Here is a 21,954-nt window from a genome sequence, read left to right as displayed (position 1 = left end):
GAAATCAAGAAAGTAATTCCCTTTATAATAGCTATCAATAAAATAAAATAAAATACCTAGGAGTTAAACTTAACCAAGGAAGTGAAAACCTCTACAAGGAATGCTATAAAACACACTCATGAAGGAAATTGAAGGGGACACAAAAGTATGAAAAGATATTCCATGTTCATTGACTGGAAGAATTGGATTATTGTTAAAATATCCATACTATCCAAAACGATCTACAGATCCAATGCAATCCCTATCAACAAAACAATAAGATTTTTCGCTGAAATAGAAAATACAATCCTAAGATTTATGTGGAACCAAGAAAGACCCACAAGAGCCAAAGCTATCCTGAGCAAAAAGAACAAAACTGGAGGAATCATATTACCTGACTTCAAATTATACTACAGAGCTATAGTAACCAAAAAGGCATGGTACTGGCATAAAAACAGACATGCAGATCAATGGAACAGAATGGAGAACCAAGAAACAAATCCACACACCTACAGTGAACTCATTTCCCACAAAGGTGCCAAGAACCTACATTGGGGAAAAGAGTCTCTTCAATAAATGGTGCTGGGAAAAACTGGATATTCATACGCCAAAGGATGAAACTGGACCCCTATCTTTCAACTTATACAAAAGTCAAATTAAAATGGATTAAAGACTTAAATCTAAGACTTCAAACTATGAAACTACTAAAAGAAAACATAAGGGGAAGCTCTCCAGTATATTGCACTGGGTAAAGACTTCTTAAGTAATACCCCACATACACAGGCAACCAAAGCAAAAAAAAATGGACAAACGGGGTCACACCAAGTTGAAAAGCTTCTGCCACAGCAAAGGAAACCATCAACAATGAAAACAAAATAGACCATAGAAAACCATGGGAAAGAAAAAATCAATGAAACTAAGAGTTTCAAATGGAATCCTTTGTTCATCAACAAAGTAAAGAGACAAACCCACAGAATGGGAGAAAATGTTTGCAAACTACCCATCTAACAAGAGATTAACTATCACAATACATGAGGAGCTCAAATAACTCTATAGGGAAAAAGTGTAGTAATCTGACTGAAAAATAGGCAAAGAATCTGAATAGAAACGTTTCAAAAGAAGACATACAAATGGCAAACAGACATATGGAAAGGTACTCAACATCATTTAACAGACAAATGCAAACTAAAACTACAATGGGATAGGATAAACAGGACTTCATTAAAATCAAAACCTTTTTTTGCTGTAATGAATAATACCATCAAGAATGTGAAAAAAGTTTACGAAGCGTTTATCTAAGCAAAAGGAGGGAGTGTAATGAACGTCAGTCTCTCTAAAGAGAGATACAGGTCCAATGGCCAGGTAATACCAGTTGCCCCCATTCCTTTAGCCTTTAAGAAATCTGTTGACAAAAAGGAAAAAGAGAACTCTGTTACATATAACGCCGTATGAATGGGTTTTGCTAATTCTGAGATCCCTACCACTCACCTCTACCCGACTTTGGCCCCCTCCAGGAATACACATTCCCACATAAATGGTTTTGACTATTCATTCCGCTCAATATTTGTCCCAGATCTTTCCATTTTTTAATTTAAAAATAATATTTTCTCACACATTTTGGGCTGTTCCTGGTCAGAAACCAGCAGTAGTAGCCCTTTATGGCCCTGCAGTGTCAGTGGAACCTACTCTGAAAAAGCAGTCTTTCTGGGCAAGGGTTGAAAGTGGCGGAGTGCTGAACCTGGCTCTTACTGGAACTTAAGAGCCAACTATAAGATTTTCAAGAATTCTGTGAACCAGTTGCTAAATACAGCCATTATTAAAAACTAAATTATAGAAACTAACAATCATATCAATTATATTGAAAACAAACATGACATATGCTCAAAAAGAATCAATCCCTAATTATTTTTGTACATTGTACTCTTATCTGCGTTCCTGTGGTTATTTACATTTGTCGTATCTGAATGGTAAAAATACATCTCTTCCCAACTCTGCACTCACTGACATCACTTTGATATCTTGCATTCAGGAAATGCAACAACCCAGAGCGTTTTCCCCAACCTTCCTTCCCTAAGAGCCAGTTGCTAAACTTGTACCTGCACACTAGCGGTTGAAATTGAGCCACTCTACAGAAGCTCTGATGTGATGGATAGGCTCAGATCTAACCAGTGCTGTTATATGACATATGTGAGTCAAGACATAACTCACAGGGCTCTATACAGTGACGTTTTAAATGTGTGAACTGGGCTAGTACACAACTAAGGGAAGTACACGAAAAAGGTTTGATATTTAACAGTCACAAAGATGTCCTAAGATGCAAAAACTACATCATTATGAGACTTTCGAAAAACTGTGTGTGTTGTGGAGGGGTAGGGGGGACCAGGAAAACCGAAGGGCACAGGGAAAAGGGCCTCACTCCTTCCCCCAACGCCCATCACTTTATTTCTGTTTTTCCTCCCTCTTCTCATGCCACATCCTTTAACGAAAATATGCTTCCTCTTTTACCCAACTCAACCGTGGGACTGTGGTGTGCCTAGGACACAATTTCATAGCAGGATCTTAGTCCTCTCCCAGGTACTACCACTTCATTCCTCCAGAAATATGCGGACTTGTCCATCCATCACTGGGAATAGAGGGGATTTGGGATCACTTGTTTGAGTAACAAATCAGGGAAGGAAGGAAGGTGTGAGATGGACTTCAGTCTTGCTCTGAGTCTGAGTGGCTTTGCATGTTTGTTTCTCTGCCATCAGATCAAGAATATAAGAATACTGACTGCTCAGCGTCTCAAAAAAGAAAAGATCGGTTGTAACTGGATGTCATCCCAATCAATCGTCTTGGGTGAAGTACTGGCAGGGAAGAAAGGAGGGAGAAAATAGCATGGAAAAGGGCCCATATCCAGGCGTGTCCAATTGAGCTTTCTCTCTGCCTGGTGGGGGGTCTCCAGGTCTTCATTGGTTTAGAATATCAGCAGAGGACTGGGAAACCAGTGCAGGTAAGAAAGATGTGATCGATTACTACGTATTGTTACCCTGAGTAAGAAATAAAGGGACTATTTTGGAAAAACCCTCTGGTTGATGTTTGTCGCTTTGAGTTTTGAACCTTTTATTCAGTGCTTTATTAAAAATTGAATTACTAGCTAATTTAGGGTCTGGTAAAGACAAGGGAGTGTTTGCTGACCTTTGGCTTAAAATTTCCCCAAAACCACTTTCGCAAGCCACTTTCATTCTTTGAGCGTGTTTCCTCATAGGCAAAATGGCAACAATAATGCTTGGCTTGCAAAGTTACCGTGAGGCTGTATGTGCTTAGTGCGGTGAGCACAGAATAAATAAATAAAAGGTAGTGATGCTTCCTCATATTTCATGGGTCCTTCAAAAATAGGGTCTGAGTCTAATTCATTTCCCCTGTTTGATTCTTCTTATCCTGATTGGCCTCAGTTTCCCCCACTGTAAAATTCACCTTTGACTAGAATAAAACTGGCATTCCCATTGGCCAAAACTGTCCTTCATGGAAGTTTGGTTTGGCCCAGATATAGGGCTTAAAGAAGAAACCCGAGCCAACGTTTACAAGTTGAGCGATTTTATACAGAAATCTAGAATTCCACCTTCTCTTGAAAAAACAGTCAATTTGGCCACTTTGAGTCACTATCCCTGCATGGTAACAATTGCCTAGGGCCAAGCAGCAGCTGCCCACTTAGGTAGAGCATGCACTGTCAGTCTGGCCAGAGCCCCTCGGGCCTGCTCTGCTCATTTACATGATCTGCTTGATCCTGTGGGCATTGCCACTCGTGGCCCTCTGGACAACTGGAAACAGTCGGTGTCAGGCAGAGGGTAGGTACTTAACTGCTCAATGAATAAATACCCGACTCTTTTTCCTCTACCATTTTCTTATCTAGGCATGTTAAGAAATCCCAGTTATTGGATAAGGTGATTCTCACTCTGAAACATGAATTGAACAAATTGGTTAGAGTCGGGATAGTCTGGGTTATACTGTGGTAACAAACAACCCGTATATCACAGTGCCTTATAACAAGAAGGTTTTATTATTTGTTCACGTACATAAACCTAGACACAAAGTGAAAACATCTTCATGTTTCCACATGCATGGGTACACACGTAAGTGCACAGGTATGTCAGCAATCACAAGACGAATAAAAACTCTGGCATATGAACTCACACAGAACCCCACTGAGAGACTGATCAACTTAGATTGCACAATCCTGTCCTTGTGAGACAGATAAAGGGCCTAGCATCCAAAAGAGTAAGGGATAGAAGTACAAGAATATCCACCCTCAGCAAAGGAATCGCCCCATATAATAAAAAGCTTATAAAACACCTGAAGGCTCTGAAAAAAGATGTTAAGCATTTTGAACATTAACCATTTCGCACATTCAGAAACTGGATACCAAATAGGCAGTGCTCTATTGAGGCCTCCTCCTCTGGGTTCCTAGCTCAAGAGGGAGATGCCTCCCGCATGTCCAATAGGCAGCGAGATGGAGCTGGCTGGCCTGGGGCAGACAGAGGGGCTGGGAGGCTGGAATCCTTTATCTCCAGCAGGAGCTGTGGACAGAAAGGAGGGGGCCGGAGCCAGGTCACATCCACATCCCCTTCCAGGTCTACGATTTTTACATGTCCCGCCCAACCAAAGATTTGTCACCTGGACTGTTGCATAGACCTCTTCCTCTCTGATTTCCCCATCTCCCATCTTGCCTCCCCCAATCCCTCCATCAAAGCCACCACAACTCCTTTTGCTAAGCTCAGGGTCTCTGAAATTGTTCTCCCTAGCTCGGAAAACGTTCCCTGGCTCCTCACTACCCCGAGTTGCTGGCCCAGCCTCCTAAGCCTGACCTGTCAGACCTCTGTGATTGGTACCCTCTCCAGCCCCATCCCTTTCTGTTAGCACTCCCTCCAGGGTTGTATCTTCACTGACACACCATGCTCCATCCACCGTTTTGATCTGGGAATGCCTAGCCTTCCCCCACAGCCTCCCCAGTTCTTTATCCCCCCTCGGAGCTCCTCCAGCTCCTCCTCTCTGGGCACATCGTTAAAATTTGGCCGCAAAACACAGCTCGCCAAGGCATCCAGTCTCCACGTCGAGACTGGAAGCTCCCGGACGGCAGAGACCAGACCTCCTTCCAGACCAAGCCCTTTATCATCTCTGTATGTCCTCCCCAGACCACAGTAGGCCACAGGGGGCTGAGCATAGAACCTGGGATGAAAGTCAAGGGAGCCGGTTCTTCCACTTGATATGCTGCATGCCACCCTCAGGCCTTCTTTCTTGACATCGGGGCACTGGACGCTTGCTGTTGTGCACAAAGCTCAATAAACTGAAGATTCACTAAACAGCCCTCAACTACCATCTCGGGAGTCATCCTGAGGAGCTTGGGTGCTTGGCCCCAAGGAGATTCAACTTACTGACTCTGATTTTTCAGTTAGAACCTGCTTACCACGACGACCCCCATTCCCCAGCTATTCCCACTCTGTGTTCTCCTTTCAGGGAGCAGGCTACCTGGTGGGTTGCAGGGCTGGTGCAGGGAGACGGAGTCAGGAGGGGCCTGGGCGGAGTTTCTCAGAGTCAGCAGAGCCTCAGCAGCCTCCAGCTTCCGCTGCCACTCTGAGTGGGCAGAAACCAAAGCCTGGTCAGAGACTTTGGGGACCTGCAAAGGAAAGGGTGTGAGAGAATAGGCACTGGGAAACGACACCTCTTCCCAAGGCGACAAGTGCCCCTTCAGCCCCCTGTTCCCTCAACCTCCTCCCCCACCCCCACCAAGGCCTTCTGCTCTTCCCATCCACTAAGCTCCACCCCTCCCAGGGTTCTGGACCCCACTACTTTCCCAGGACCTGTGGCTGTAGTAGAAGAGGGTCAAGGGTGGCACAGGGCTGGAGGATCAGAGTTGAGCATCTAGAAACAAGGAAAGGAGAGGCCAGGGGATTAAATCCGCTGGCGGACACATCCTACTGGTAGACAGAGAGAGGGGCAGGATTTTGCAATATCTGGATGTGGGAATCCCAATGCCTGCTGGACCATTGGTCATTGTGACTGGGGCAAGTCCCTTCTCCTGCTTGTCCAGGTTTCTTTCCCATACCTCTTTTCCGTTACAGGGACACTTATTCCTACCAGCTTTTTCCTCCCAGGGCAATGATAAATATCGTGGGAAATTACAGGTGTCTGTGTTTTAATTTGCAAAGCACCTGGAGAGATGTTATTACTGTCCCTGCTCAGGGACCGGTTCTCACTTCCATATTGCCCAATCCTCATGGGTCTTGAAGGACAAACACGGCTCACCTCCAAGAACCTTTCTCTAATGGCCTCTAGGCTTTGCCCTGGGCCTCTGTGGCCCTTGTCAGCACGGACCCCACTTTTCAGCAGGACCTTCTACTTCTATCCCATCCACCTGTTTCATGTGAAACAACAACCCCCATTTGTTGAAGCCCTACTCTGTAGCAGGCCGTGTGCCAGTTCTCTTTTCAATGCTATGGGTATAGAATATTGTCCTCAGTACATCCATAGGGAAATGGAGGTTCAGACACATAAAGTCACTTGTCCAAAGTCTTAAAAATAGAAAATAGCAAAGCTAGGAGAGCCCTGTCCTTGCCCGTTAGTCTTAGATGCTACCTTGCTCTCCTCCTCCTCCTCCTCCCTCCTCCTCCTCCTCCTCCCTCCTCCTCCTCCCTCCTCCTCCTTCTCCTCCCTCCTCCTCCTTCTCCTCCTCCCTCCTCCTCCTCCTTCTCCCTCCTCCTCCTCCCTCCTCCTCCTCCTCCTCCCTCTTCCTCCTCCTCCTCCCTCCTCCTCCTCCCTCCTCCTCCTCCTTCTCCCTCCTCCTCCTCCCTCCTCCTCCTTCTCCCTCCTCCTCCTCCCTCCTCCTCCTCCCTCCTCCTCCATCTCCTCCCTCCTCCTCCTTCTCCTCCTCCCTCCTCCTCCTCCTTCTCCCTCCTCCTCCTGCCTCCTCCTCCTCCTTCTCCCTCCTCCTCCTCCTCCTTCTCCCTCCTCCTCCTCCCCCCTCCTCCTCCTCCTTCTCCCTCCTCCTCCTTCTCCCTCCTCCTCCTCCTCCTCCTCCTCCTCCTCCTCCTCCATTTCCCATGGCATCAGGAACAAGGTTAGGCACACAAGACACAACCTACTCCATGGTCCTCACACTACTCACATGCTGGGCAGGGCAGGGGCCCTGTGGGGATCCCCAGAAGGAGAAACCAGTTGCTGCTCCAAGGTCACTGGAGTACAGGGCAGAGACAAAGTTTCTGGGGCCTGGTCAAGCAGCAGAGCCCCTTGGGAGCTCCCCTGCAGGGGCAGAGAGCACATGTTGCAGTCAGGTACCAGGCCGGCCGTGGAGAGAGGAGGTGTGGACATCTTTTGGGATGAGGATAGGAGCCTAGAATGTCAGTGCTCTAAAGACCTTGAAGACCAAGCAGTCTTACCTTTCATTTTGCAACTGGGGAAATTGAGGCTCAGGGAGGAGAAGTGATTTTTCTGAAGGTCATATGGTGAGCTGATGATAGGATTGGAGATGAAACCCATGTCTTTGGGACACAGTGCAAGGTGTCTGGACAGTGGCTGGGTGGTAGCCTCCCCAGCCGGCCACCGACTCTCCTTACCTCCTCGGGGGCTGTGAAGATGTGGGTCTCGGACTGCCGCATGTTGTTCTCCTTCCCAGCTGCAAAAGACCAGGAACAGCTTTGGTGAGTCTTTCCCCCCAACCCCACCCTACTTCACCCCACCTCCAGTCTCAGGTCTCATCTCACCATGGAGCTCTTTGATTCCCCTGTCCCCCAGATCTCTCCTTCCTACAAACACTTGGTAGATAACACTGATGACATTTTACACCTGGGCAAACTAAGGTCCAGGGAGCAACTTGCCCCAGGTCACACTGCAATTCTGTGACAGGACTGGTGACAGAACTACTCATGCTTCCTCCACCCAAACTCTGGCTCCCTCCCTGGCCAGAAACACTCACTGAGAACTCCTGCTCTGATGGTTAAATTCCTGACACGGATGGGAGATTTGGGAGGGGCAGCCATACTCCTTCTCAGTCCTTGAGCCAGGTGTCTCTTTGGCTGTGCCCGCTGCTCCCTCTTCAAGGCACTCACAGCAGGCAAGGCCCTGAGGCGTTCTCTGAAGTAAAGGATTTCAGGGCAAAGGTTAGTCCCATTTAGAGGATGCCTGACCCCTCCCCGTCTCAGACACCATACTCATGAGAAGAGGACACAATTGTGACACTTGCAGGCCTGGAAGAGGCAGAAATGCTTGTGGCCACTGATTTGGGTGGGCAGTGATGCTGTGGTTGTGGTAGAGGTCACAGCGACCTGTAACTCTTCTGGGGCCAAGTTCAGTCCCAGTCCCCCATGGTGCTCCAGTCTCACACCCTGTGGTGCATTCAGAGTCAGAGGGGCAGCAGGGTGCAGCAGGTATTTCTTTGGGATCCATGGTTCCAGGGTCAGGAGCGGAGGTCAGAATGGCCACATGATCCCCTACCCGCAACGTACTTCCTCTGCACTTGGAAAACCCTATCTGAGGTGGCTGAATGCTTCTCCATCCTTCTGACCACTGGAATCAGATTGCCTTCCCTCCCCCTCTCCTCCCATGGTTTTCACCAACCTTCATTGCGACCTCCTTGTTCATGTTGCCTCCTTCCCAGAAAGCCTCACTCACACATAGCCCCTTCCCAAGAAACTCTTGTCATGGATCCTGTACCCATTCAATCCAGTTATCATTCTCCTTGCTTACCGAACCTTCACCATAGACCCCATTTTCAGGGATGCACATGCACTCCCGTTCCCTCTTCCACCATTACTACACCCGCTTTTTGTGTATCATCCTGCACTCTGCCAAATCCAACTCTCAGTCCTGGCATCCACTTCAATTCTCTTCCGAACCTTCTGTATTCATTCATTCCCCACACGGGGTTTTGTGCCCCCAGCACTCAATTCTGTTGTAGTCTCTCCTATGTCCTATATTCAATTTTCCCCTCACATTTCATGCTGATTCATGCTGATTTTTTTTCTTGCACCCCCACCTTACACTTAATTATTCCCTTGCTCCCCCTTTAAGCTGATTTCCCTCTTGTACCCCATGAAATCATATTGTTCTCCTGGATCCCTGGCCCTCTTTCAATTATTATTTTCATTCATCCCTTCATGCATCCCCTTGATTCTTTTTTTTTTTTTTTTTTTTTTTTGCTTTGTATTTTATTTTATTTATTTTATTTTTATTTTACTTTAGGTGCATACTGTCTCTGGCATTTCTCCCCATGTTATCCCTCCCCACCCCACGCTGTCTCTCCTCTACCCACCCCCAACTGCCCCCAGTGTGTGATGCTCCTCTCCCTGAGTCCACATGGTCTAATTGTTCAACATCCACCTATGAGTGAGAACATGCGGTGTTTGATTTTCTGTTTTTGTGTCGGTTTGCTGAGAATGATGGTTTCCAGATTCATCCAAGTCCCTACAAAGGACATGAACTCAAGGTTTTTTATGGCTGCGTAGTAGTATTCCATGGTGTATATGTACCACATTTTCTTGTTGCTCAGGCTGGAGCGCAATGGCAGATCTCGTCTCACTGCAACCTCTGCCTCCGGGATTCAAGTGAGTCTCCTGCCTCAGCCTCCCGAGTAGCTGAGATTACAGGTGTCTGCCATCATGCCTGGCTAGTTTTTTGTATTTGTAGTAGAGGTGGGGTTTCATCATGTTGGCCAGGCTGCTCTTGAACTCCTGACCTCAGGTGAGTCACCCTCCTCGGCCTCCCAAAGCGCTGGGATTACAGGCGTGAGCCACCGCGCCCAGCCGATTCCCTCGATTATTCATTCAGCAGACATCTGGTGAGCCCCCTATGAAGTCTCAGGTTCTGATCTAGCCCATAGGGAACTCCTAGGGCAGTAGTGTTTCTCTGGGGCTGACCCTCTGTGCTTTCAGGCAAACCCACACGTTCCCTCCACAGCCTCCCCAAAATCTTCCATACTCCTCCCCACACTTCAACAATTGTGCTTGAGCACACCACCTCCCCCCACCCCCACCCCACCCCACACACCCAGTCCCAACCGCCCCAGAATGCGCCACTTCCTCAGGAAGGCCAATCATTCACTCTCTCCTCGACCTCTGAATCAAAAGCAGTTCCATGAGCCCTGCCTCATTGGCCAAAGGCCAGGGCTCAGGGGGCTGGAGCAAGGGGTCCTCCCAAAAGGGGTTCTGGGAGAGCTGAGGGTGGAACGGGACATCAGGAGAAGATGGGGGTTCCCTGCTGAGGTAGCAGAGAGGGGAAGGGTTTGGGAATCTGGCTCAGGAGGGTGGGAGGAAATAGGAGGCGTGGGGAACAAACATTTAATTCTGATGTCAGCCTGCGGTTACCCCAGCCTCTAGCAAGTCAGAATCAGTCAGAGGGGCTGAGGGAAGACCCGGCTTCTTCTTCCCTTCTCTCCCTTGCCACAAAGGCCGGTGAGCTCTTGTACTGCCTTCGACCTCCCGCCCCTGTGGCTGGCGACCAATGAACTTCGAGATCTCTTGCCGCTCACGCTCTGAGGCCACGCCCCCTCACAGCCCTCTAGCTTCTCCTGTTCGCTGTACTAGATCAGTCAAGAAATCCTGAGGTGAAAGCTGAGCTTTACGCTCCCCAAGGCTTGTTTCCCAGATTAGTCTCCGTTTGAGTGTGAAATATTTTGTGTGCATGCATTTTTAACTCATGTACTTGGTATTCTGTAATTTACCTTTTAAAAATTCAGCATGTGATTAAAGATCGATGATCCATATTTCTATGCCGCGGATTCCCAATCAGTGGTGACTTTGCAACCCCCAAGAAACAAAGCCTGGCGACACTTTCGTCCATATTTGTGTGCCTCTGTTTATGAACTCCCTGTTACGTTCCGCAGATAAATGTGTCTATTCCTGTACCACTACTACATCGTCTTAAATTTTTTCACTTCATAATACATCTTGACATCTGCTAGGGCAAGTCTCTGCATGGTATTCATCATCTCCAAACACATCTTTGCTATTCTTTGCCTTTTGTCCTCCTGCATAAATTAGTATGCAATATCAAGTCTCCTCCAGACTTGGTTGTAACAGATTTGGATTGCATTTTCACTGAATCTATGGATCAGTTAGGGGAGAAACCACTATCTGTAGAATACTCAGCCTTCCTATTCACCAACTTGGGATGTCTCCACTTATGTGGGTCCTTAATGTTTTAATGTTTCAGTTTAGCTTTTAGTTTTATCTTTGGCACATTTAGGTCTTGCACATCATTTATTGTATTTATCCCAAGATACTGTAGATTGTTGCTGTTCTTGTACTTGATGTCTGTTTAAAATGACAATTTCTATTTGGATCTAATTTACAAAAATGCTTTTAATTTTTCAAAACGTGACTTGATCTTAAAGCCAGGCAACATGCCAAACTCTATAGGTGTTCTGAAGTTATCTGTGAGTTTACAAGTAGTAGAAATAGAATTGAACTTACGGTTTTCCGTTTTGTTTTGTTTTGTTTTTTGACTGTGCTGGCTAGGAAGCCTAGTACAAGATCTGACAGTGACAGCAAAATTGGGCTTATTTGGATTGCTCCTGATTTTAGAGAAATGCTGCCAGCATTTCCATATTAAAATAGTTTCCTTGTGTTTTCCTTTCCTTTCCTTTCCTTTCTGTTCCCTTCCTTTCTTTTCCTTTCCTTTCGTCCTTCCTTCCATTCTTCTTCCTTTCTCCCTACACTAACCCACCATTCCCTTCCTTCCCTTTTCTTTTTCCTTTCCGTTCCATCCCTATTCCTTTTCCTTTTTCCTTTCCTTTCCTTTCCTTTCCTCTCCTTTCCTTTCCTTCCTTCTTCCTCTCTCCCTACACCACCACACCACCCCCTGCATGTCTTATGCCTTTTGTCCTTCTGCATAAATTAGCATGCAATGTCAAGTTTCCCAGAGACTCTATTGTAACAGACTTGGATTGCATTTCCGCTGAATCTATGGATCAGTTAGGGGAGAATCCACCATTTGTAGAATACCCAGCTTAGGGTAACTTGGAGATTTTTTCCAAAACCTTCAGCAAGGTTTAACTCATAATCCAAAATGTAAAAAAATTATAAATGTATATCTTAATGAGTTTTCTATTTCTTTCTTTCTTTTCTTTCTTTCTTACCCTTTTTCCCTCCCTCCCTCCCTCTCTCCTTCCCTCCCTCTCTCCTTCCCTCCCTCCCTCCCTCCCTCCCTCCCTCCCTCCCTCCCTCCCTTCCTTCCTTCCTTCCTTCCTTCCTTCCCTTGGGTTGCTTTCTTTATTTGATTTGTAAACAAAGAAGAAGCGAAAAAGAAGCCCCTCACTCTGTCACCCAGGCTGCTGTAGTACAGTGTCGTGATCTTGGCTCACTGCAACCTCCACCTCTTGGTGTCAAGCAATCCTCCTGCCTGAGCCTCTCAAGTAGCTGGGACTACAGGCACATGCCACCATGCCCAGGTAATTTTAGTCTATTTTGTAGAGACGGGGTTTCGCCATGCTGCCCAGGCTATCTTGAACTCCTGGGCTCAAGCAATCTGCCCGACAAAATTGCTGGGATTACAGGTGTGAGCCACCATGCCAGGCCTCTTAATGAGTTTTCAAAAATTAAACATGCACATGCAATTAGTATCTAGAGCAAGCAACAAAATATATGGGCAACACACAAACCTCTCTCGTGCCCCCTTCCTTTTATAGCTTTGCTAATGTCAAACCTACCTTCCTCTCCCATAGTAAATGTTAACAGCTATGGTGTATTTTTTATTTCATTTTTTTGTATATGCTACATTAAAACACCTAAACTAAAACACTAGCGTGCATCAGAATCACCCAGAGGGCTTGATAAAACACAGATTTCTGAGCTCCATATCTGTATTCTCAGATGACAAGATCTGGGGTGGGACCCAGAGCTTGCTTTTCTAACAAGTTCCCTGGTGATGCTAACGCTGCTGGTAGGGGACCACATTTTGAGAACGACAGCACAAGAGAGGATAGCATAAGGAACCTCCAAATATCCATCTCCCAGCTGCAACCATTAACAACTCATGGCCAACCACATTTCTTACATATCCTGTCCTCTCCCCCTCCTCCAGATTATTTTCAAGCAAATATCAGAAATCAAAAAGGTACAAAAATCATATGTGGATATCTTAGTGTATCTTATTTGATTTGGAAACATTTCAGTGCATAACTCTAAATATGAGGAATCGATTTTCCTCAACGTTTTATTTTGAAAATACACAAAGCTGAGGCGGTAATACAGTGAAAAATATTTTGCCTAGATTCACGTTATCTCATTGCTTTATCTCCCAGTATTCCTTTTCTTGCTTAACCACGTAACAGTTCCAAACACTTCACCCCGTTACTTCAGCATGTACCTCCTAAGTACTAGAATGTACTCCAATGAAACCACAGTGCCACTATCACGTTGAAGAAATGTAACAATGAAGGGGCACTATTATCCAAGTCCACATACAGTCCATATTAAATTTGACCAAATGTCCCAATAATACCCTTTTGAAAGATTTTTGGGGGGATCAACAATCCAGTCAAACGTGATACGCTGCACACAGTTGTCATGTCTCTTTAGTGCCTTCTAATTGCAAACAGCACCCCAACCAATTTTTTAAACCTTGACGATGACATTTTTTTCCAGAGCCGAGGCCCGTTGTCTTGTAAAGCGTCCCACAATACGGGTTGGCCTGATATTTGCCTCTTGTCTATATTTATGTTTGACACTTTGGGTATGAATATTAAGTAGGTGATGAGTAGTTCACATTATATCACATATGGAGGCTCCTAATGCCAGTTTCTCTGGTTACCGGTGATGCTGTTTGTATTCATCAGTTTTATCACTTAATTAAGGTATTTGTCAGACAGAGTACTACATGGTGAAGGTACTTATGTCCCTCTATGATTAACAAGTAGTCTGTGGCATGATATTTCGATGACATGCAGATATTCTGTTCTCCAACAAAAGTTTACCTCTTGGCCTTAGTATTCATTCCAGGCTCTTGCCTGAATTGATTATTACTTTGTCCGTTAAAAAAATGGTGATTTTTCTAATTCTATAATTCATTTCTGCTTTTATGCATGGGCATTTTGATGTAAAAAAGCTCATCTCACCCCCTTGCCCACCTTGTTGTTGTTGATGTTGCATTTGCGGCGACAGAGAAAGTGCACAAGCTGTTTATTTGCTTTGTTGGAAGAAATGTAAAGAGAATGAAGTGGACAATGTTAAGAGAAATGTAAAAAAAAAAAATACATGATGAATTTGATAAGAATGTTCTCTCTAACAGTCTAATCAGATTGACAAAATTTGTTGCCCGAAATTAGAATTAATTGGTCAGCAACAGCAAAAAAGCAGTTCATGATAATTATTAAGAGGGTCTGAGGTTATTAATTTGGCCAATTAAAAAATGGCTTGAATCTTGTAGAACACACACACACACACACACACACACAGACACACACACATTAGGTGGAGACATCGTAAAAAGATACTGTTATTTCAGTTACATAACACATAATAGAAAACTGTGAGTCTATATATAATATTTTACAAAAAGCAGAAGACCTTCAACTAAGTCACCATGCAAATGTCCACGTAATACGAGATCTTTCTAACAATATGGAAGAATAGTTGATTCAAAGTCTGAAAAATTTCAACTACCTTACTTTCAGCATTACCTAAATCACGAGAAATTTTGTCTCCAAGAACTTTCCAATTTGCAAAGACATGCTTGTAGCATGAATAATTGAACTCATAGTGCAGTCATTTGGGTATCATTTCTACCTCTTAGAAAGGAAATTGAGTTAATTGTGAAAGACATTGCAGAAACTAGTTTCTATGATGAAAGACAGGGATCTGGCTGTTAGTTCAAAAATTAAATTTTGTTGCGATTTAAATCAAGAGTCCGATGTTTCTTTTATTTCTGCTCGCCACTGTATGATTCACGTTGCAAACATAAGGGTTTAGCTTCCTAAAGTCAACTATATGAAAAGTTTCGTAACTATAGTTATTAAAGTCATTCAGTAAATATGTACGAAGGCAGCGAATCATCGTGGGCTTATTTTGTCAGTCTTTCTTGAGGTATGTGTGTTTTATGAGTCTTCTTAAAGACCTCAGGCTTTATGTCATTGATTTTCTCTATTATTTTTCGGGTTTACATTTCATTGATTATTTTACCCATCTTTCACATTTCCTTCCTTCTGCTTCTTTTGCTCTTCTTTTTCTAGTTTAGGGTAGTGACATCATAGATTACTGCTTTGATAATTTTCCATTTGTCTAATGGAAGCACTCAATGGCATCAATTTTCCTTTTTAATAAAGGAAAATTGCTTTAGCTTTGCACCGCAGATGTTGACATGTTTTGTAATCATTTCCATTCTGTTCAATTCACTTTTTGAAGGCCTGGAAGACTTAAGTCTTCATCGTTCTTTTTATTTAAATTGGCAAATAAAAATGGTATATATTTATGTTGTACAACATGATGAATGAATGAAACCTATGGCTATACATAAAAGATAGCATTTTTCTCATTAAATATATATAATATATATATGTAATATATATATTATATATTACATATATATGTAATGTATATTATATACATAATATATATATTATATATATAATATGCCAGCAATCCTATATATGTATTATTCATAATGTACATATTATATATATTATATCCTAATTATATATATAATATATAATATTATACATAATATACATAATATCCCATATATATATATAGGATTGCTGGCAAGATGGGCAAATAGGAACAGTTCCTGTGCACGGCTCCCAGCCAGAGCCACACAGAAGGTGGGTGATCTCCGTATTTCCAACTGAGTACGTGGTTCATCTCGTTGGGGCTGGCTGGACAATGGGTGCAGCCCAATAAGGGTGAGCTGAAGCAGGGGGAGGTGCCGCCTCACCCAGGAATCTCAAGGGGCCAGGGAACTCCCTCTCTCAGCCAAGGGAAGCCATTAGGGACTGTTCCCAACACTCCGGCCCAGACACCGTGTTTTTCCCATGGTTTTCACAATCCGCAGACCAGGACAATCCCTCTGGTGCCTACAACACCAGGGCCCCGGGTTTCCAGCACAAAATTGGGTGGCCGTTTGTGAAGACACTGAGCTAGCCACAGCAGTTTTTTTTTTTTTTTTCTTCATACCCCAGTGGCGCCTGGAACACCAGCAAGACAGAACCGTTCACTCCCCTGAAAAAGGGGGCTGAAGCCAGGGAGCCAAGTGATCTGGCTCGGTGGGTCCCACCCCTACGAAGACCAGCAAGCTAAGATTTACTGGCTTGAAATTCTCACAGCCAGAGCAGTCTGAGCTCCACCTGGGACATTCGAGCTCAGCGGGGGGGAGGGGTGTCCACCACTGCTGAGGCTCCAGTAGGCAGCTTTAACCTGGCCTGCATAAACAAAGTTGCCAGGAAATTTGAACAGGGCGGAGCCCACGGAAGCTCAGCAAGGCTTCCGTAGGCAGACTGTGTCACTGGACTCCCTCCTCGCTGGGAAGGGCATCTCTGAAAAAAGGCAGCAGCCTGTCAGGGACTTATAAATAAAGACCCCACCTTCCCGGGACAGAGCACCTGGGAAAAGGGGCGGTTGTGGGTATAGAGCTTCAGCAGACTTAAACATCCCTGCCTGGCAGCTCTGAAGAGAGCAGTGGATTTTCCAACATAGCGTTTGAGCTCTGATAAGGGTCAGACTGCCTCCTCAAGTGGCTCCCTGACCCCCATGTATCCTGATTGGGAGACACCTCCCAGCAGGGACCGACAGACACCTCATACAGGAGAGCTCTGGCTGGCATCTGGCAGGTACCCTTCTGAGATGAAGCTACCAGAGGAAGGAACAGGCAGCAATCTTTGCTGTTCTGCAGCCCCTGCTGGTGATTGCCAGGCAAGCAGGGTCTGGAGTGGACCTCCAGCAAACTCCAGCAGACCTGCAACAGAGGGACCTGACTGTTAGAAGGAAAACTAACAAACAGAAAGAAATACTTTCAACATCAACAGAAAGGATGCCCACTCAGAGACCCCATCCAAAGGTCACCAGCTTCAAAGGCCAAAGGTAGATAAATCCACAAAGTTGGGAAGAAACCAGAGCAAAAAGGCTGAAAATTCCAAAAACCAGAACGCCTCTTCTCCTCCATCACAACTCCACACCAGCAAGGGAATTCAAAACTGGACGGAGAATGAGTTTGACGAACTGACAGAAGCAGGCTTCAGAAGGTGCGTAATGACAAACTTCCCTGAGCTAAAAGACCATGTTCTAGCCCAATGCAAGGAAGTTAAGAACCTTGAAAAAAGGTTAGACCAAATGCTAACTAGGATAACCAGTGTGGAGGAGAACATAAACGACCTGATGGAACTGAAAACACAACATGAGAATTTCGTGAAGCATACACAAGTTTCAATAGCTGAATTCATCAAGCATACGAAAAGATATCAGAGACTGAAGATCAACTCAATGAAATAAAGCGAGAAGACAAGATTAGAGAAAAAAAAGACTGAAAAGAAATGAACAAAGCCTCCAAGAAATACGGGATTATGCGAAAAGACCAAATCTACGTTTGATTGGTGGACCTGAAAGTGATGGAGAGAATGAAACCAAGTCAGAAAACACTCTTCAGGATATCATCCAGGAGAACTTCCCCAACCTAGCAAGGCAGACCAACATTCAAATCCAGGAAATACAGAGAACACCACAAAGATACTCCTCGAGAAGAGCAACCCCAAGACACATAATCATCAGATTTGAAAAATATATAAATGACAACTGACAGTTTATAACAAGTTGACTTGAAAGCGGAATGATGTTTATAACATACATGTGTAATAGCATATGTAGAGATAAAATGCGTAAGAATAACACTACCAAAAAAAAAAAGACAGAAGAAAAGTAAGGTATACTCTAGTGAGGTTCAAACACTGTATGTGAAATGGTACACATTACTTGAAGAGAGAGTGTGATAAGTTGAGCATGCATATTGTAAGCCCTAGAGCAACCATTTAAATAAATTAAAATAGATATATCTAATAAGACAGTAGTGAAGACAAATGGAATCTTAAAACGCCCAACCAAAACGTGATGAGATGAAAAAAATGGATGAAAGGAGTAAAGAACAAATGGGAAAATAGAAAACAAACATCATGCTCATAGATTTAAACAAAATATATTTGCGTCCATCAAATTCATTTTTTATCTCAAGGAACTAGGAAAAGAAGAACAAACTAACTCCAAAGATAGCAGAGGGAGTGAAATAATAAAGATTAGAGAAGAAATAAACAAAATAGAGAATAGAAAACCATAGGAAAAAATCAATGAAAGTAAGAGTTGGTGTTTTGAAAAGATAAACAAAATTAACAAACCTTTAGCTAGACTAAATAATAAGGAAAGAGAGAATAATCAGGGAAATAAAATCAGAAATGAAAGAAGAGACTTTACAATTGATGCCACGAATAAAAAAAGAATCGTAAGAGACAACTGCGAACAATTATGCAGCAATAAATGGATCAGCCCGGAAGTGGGTAAATTCATAGATGCATACAACCAACCAAGCCTGCATCATGAAGAAACAGAAAATCTGAACGGACCAATAAGGAGAAAGGCGATTGAATCAGTAATCAAAAACCTCCCATTAAGGAGAAGTTGAGGACCAGATGGCTTCCCTGGTGAATTCTACGAAACATTTAAAGAAAATTAACACCAAACCTTATCAAACGCTTCCCAAAGACTGAAGAAGGGAGAATGCTTTCAAGTTCATGCTATGAGGCCAGCGTCACCCTGATACCAAAGCCTGATGAAGACACTTCAGGAAAAGAAAGCAAAAGGACAACAAAATATGAGCAAGCCAAACTCAGCAGCACATTAAAATGATTGCTCACCATGACTAAGCAGGATTTATCCCTGGGAAGCAAGGACGGCTCAACACATGCAAATTAATTAATGTGATGCACCACATTAAAAAGATAATCACAATTGAGGCAGTAATTAACAGCCTACCAACCAAAAAAAAAAAAAAAAGCCCAGGACCAGACAGGTTCACAGCCAAATTCTAACAGAGGTACAAAGAGGAGCTGGTACCATTCCTTCTGAAAGTATTTCAAACAATAGAAAAAGAGGGACTCCTTCCTAACTCATTTTATGAGGCCAACATCATCCTGATTCCAAAACCTGGAAGAGACACAACAAAACAAGAAAATTTCAGTCGAATATCCCTGACGAACATCGATGCGAAAATCCTCAATAAAATACTGGCGAAGAAACCCAGCAGCACATCAAAAAGCTTATCCACCATGATCAAATCGGCTTCATCCCTGGGATGCAAGGCTGCTTCAACATACGCAAATCGATAAACGTAATCCATCACGTAAACAGAACCAACGACAAAAACCACATGATTATCTCAATAGACGCAGAAAAGACCTTCGATAAAATTCAACAACCCTTCATGCTAAGAACTCTCAATAAACTATGTATTGATGGAACGTATCTCAAAATGGTAAGAGCTATTTATGACAAACCCATAGCCAGTATCACACTGAATGGGCAAAAGCTGGAAGCATTCCCTTTGAAAACCGGCACAAGACAAGGATGCCCTCTCTCACCACTCCTATTCAACAGAATTGGAAGCTCTGGCAGGGGCAATCGGGCAAGAGAAAGAAATAAAGGGTATACAAATAGGAAGACAGGAAGACAAATTGTCTCTGTTTGCAGATGACATGACTGCATAGTTAGAAAACTCCATCGTCTCAGCCCAGAAACTCCTTAAGCTGATAAGCAACTTCAGCAAAGTCTCAGGATACAAAATCAATGTGCAAAAATCACAAGCATTCCTATCCGCCAATAATAGACAAGCAGAGAGCCAAATCATGAGTGAACTCCCATTCACAATTGCTACAAAGAAAATAAAATACCTAGGAATGCAACTCACAAGGGAGGTGAAGGGCCTCTTCAAGGAGAACTACAAACCACTGCTTAAGGAAATAAGAGAGGACACAAACAAATGGAAGAAAATTCCATGCTCATGAACAGGAAGAATCAGTATCGTGAAAATGGCCATACTGCCCAAAGTAATTTATAGATGCAATGCTATTTCCAACAAGACCGTTGTCTTTCTTCACAGAACTAGAAAAACTACATTAAGTTTCATCACCCGGCAGAGTGACGAGCTTCGCCGGTGTCTTCAACGAAGTCGTGCTGGTCCCTACTGGCACATCACAACGCTCTTGGAAGCACGATCTTCGCTCCCTTCCTTCCACCTGCTGACCCGGTGAGTCTGGCTTCCCTCCATTGTCCTGGAATGTCCTCTGGGAGGCTGGACCTTCGCCTGTGCAGGTCACTGCCGCATCCCCGGCCCCTGGAATAGGGCCGGGGGAGGCACACAGCAGTTGCCAGAGAGGGTAACGGAAGCCGGGGATGGGAGGGGCCATTAGGGTCCGGCTATTTAGTTTGTCTTTCAGAATGTGAAAGGGCCGCAAAAAGAGCCTGAGGAGTTGGTTGTTGCGTCTGAAGCCACAGAGGACCCATCCAGTGGCACAGGCTCGCCCAGGGAACCTGCTCTTCTGCGAGGGTCTTGGAGGAGCCGGTTCCAGTGCTTCAAGTGCTTCCAGTGCACCAAGTGCTTCAGGTGAGAGCTCCCTGGGAGCCAGCCTCTGCCTCTCTCACTGCTCACCGCCAAGCCCATCCGCGCCGCCCCTTCCTGTTCCACCAAGACCACCTCAGACCAAGCCAGAAATCCCCAGGGCTTCCAAGGGTCCACTTGTCACTCTGCTTTTCTCCCTAGGAGAGGACACCGGACACTCAGAATCTGAGACCACCGGAGCCACAGACACAAAGGCCTGAACGGTGACCGAGCCCCCTCTGCTGCTCCATGCCCCTGCTCGCCCACGGTGTCCCGGTCACCGGGCCTGAAATAAACGCTGGCACGCTGGACTGCTTTTTGCTTCGTGGCATCTGATGTCACTTTCAACGCGTCGGGTGAACCGGGGATGGCCAGCTTTCGCGGTGGTGCGGTTGTGGAGGGAGAGAGCTGGCATCTCCCTTAGCCCTGTTAGGCTGTCCGCCCTCCTCCTCGAGGCAGCGCTGCTTGTTCCTGGGTCCTGGTGGCAATGGGCTGTGGCCAGTCAACGGTGAGTCTTCCACAGCTGGCAGCTCTGACCCTGGTGGGGCACTTACATGCAGGAATGAGGACGGAGTAACGTCTCTCTCCCCCCAGCGATGCACACGGTCTTCATATCTGAGGAAAACGGGGCGGTGTTTACATGCGGAGGCGGGAGGGTCATGTGGAGGAAGAGTCTGTGGATCTCAGAAGAGGCGTTAACCCCTGTACTGACAAAGAGCTCCCAAGCCCCCCTACCCCACCGCAAGACAGAGAGCCCTTCCAACAGGCGACCTCGTCTCCAACTATGCATTGTTCCTTTACAGAAGATGAGGGCTTCATTTTTGTCTTTTCTTTTGCCTTCCTGAGGTGACCTTGGCATGTGCTGCAACACAGTATCAGCGGGAGAATTCTGAAAGGGGCGTTGGAGCATAATTATCCCTGTTAACTAACAACCATGGAGGAAGCCCTGTTAGAAATTGCAACACCAAGAATCCCCGAAGTAAATGGACAAAGATACTGGATGTGCTTTTTAGTATCAAGAAGCCTAACTAGGATGCAGGAACGCCAAAATACTCTCTCTCCCCATCCCCTATCTCATGTAGTCCTCTGCACAATGCTAAGGGAGGAAAATAAATGCTTTCATAGGGCCTGCCGGGTGAATTACTCACCCTTTGGTTCTTCAGCGGTCCAGGGCCTTTAAGCGCAAATGAAATCCAGATGGGGTAAAGTTCTGGTAGGCAACAGCATTTGGAAGTCCCACAGCCCTTTTCCTACATCCCTGGGGACAGCCACGGTGAGACCCATAGGTACTGAACAGACAAAAGCTTTTAATTATCGAGTGATTGAGTTCTTTAGGTCCCATGTCTCTGCAGCTTTTTTGATGGCACAGGTACCACCTGT

The 21,954-nt window shown here is 45.0% G+C and overlaps 1 protein-coding gene across 1 annotated transcript in view; it reads right to left on the bottom strand.

Moving 5' to 3' along the window:
- Nucleotides 1-3,995: 3,995 nt before the first annotated feature.
- LOC105705665 (doublesex- and mab-3-related transcription factor C1) overlaps nucleotides 3,996-21,954 on the bottom strand; it is a 42,082-nt gene continuing 24,123 nt past the window's right edge. Inside the window, exons 3-8 of the mRNA XM_064363065.1 lie at nucleotides 7,928-8,085; nucleotides 7,569-7,627; nucleotides 7,121-7,254; nucleotides 5,817-5,877; nucleotides 5,485-5,632; nucleotides 3,996-4,535 (exon numbers count right to left, since the gene is read on the bottom strand). Coding sequence (XP_064219135.1) covers nucleotides 4,423-4,535; nucleotides 5,485-5,632; nucleotides 5,817-5,877; nucleotides 7,121-7,254; nucleotides 7,569-7,627; nucleotides 7,928-7,991 — 579 coding nt within the window. The 5' untranslated portion in view covers nucleotides 7,992-8,085 and the 3' untranslated portion in view covers nucleotides 3,996-4,422. The remainder of the gene's footprint in view (nucleotides 4,536-5,484; nucleotides 5,633-5,816; nucleotides 5,878-7,120; nucleotides 7,255-7,568; nucleotides 7,628-7,927; nucleotides 8,086-21,954) is intronic.

The sequence above is a fragment of the Aotus nancymaae genome, unplaced genomic scaffold (assembly GCF_030222135.1).
Source record: "Aotus nancymaae isolate 86718 unplaced genomic scaffold, 86718_ANA_hifiasm-v0.15.2.pri h1tg000004l, whole genome shotgun sequence".
In the NCBI taxonomy this organism is placed as follows: domain Eukaryota; kingdom Metazoa; phylum Chordata; class Mammalia; order Primates; family Aotidae; genus Aotus; species Aotus nancymaae.
The sequence above is the reverse complement of the archived record's forward strand: the minus strand, read 5'-3'. Positions and strand labels throughout refer to the sequence as shown.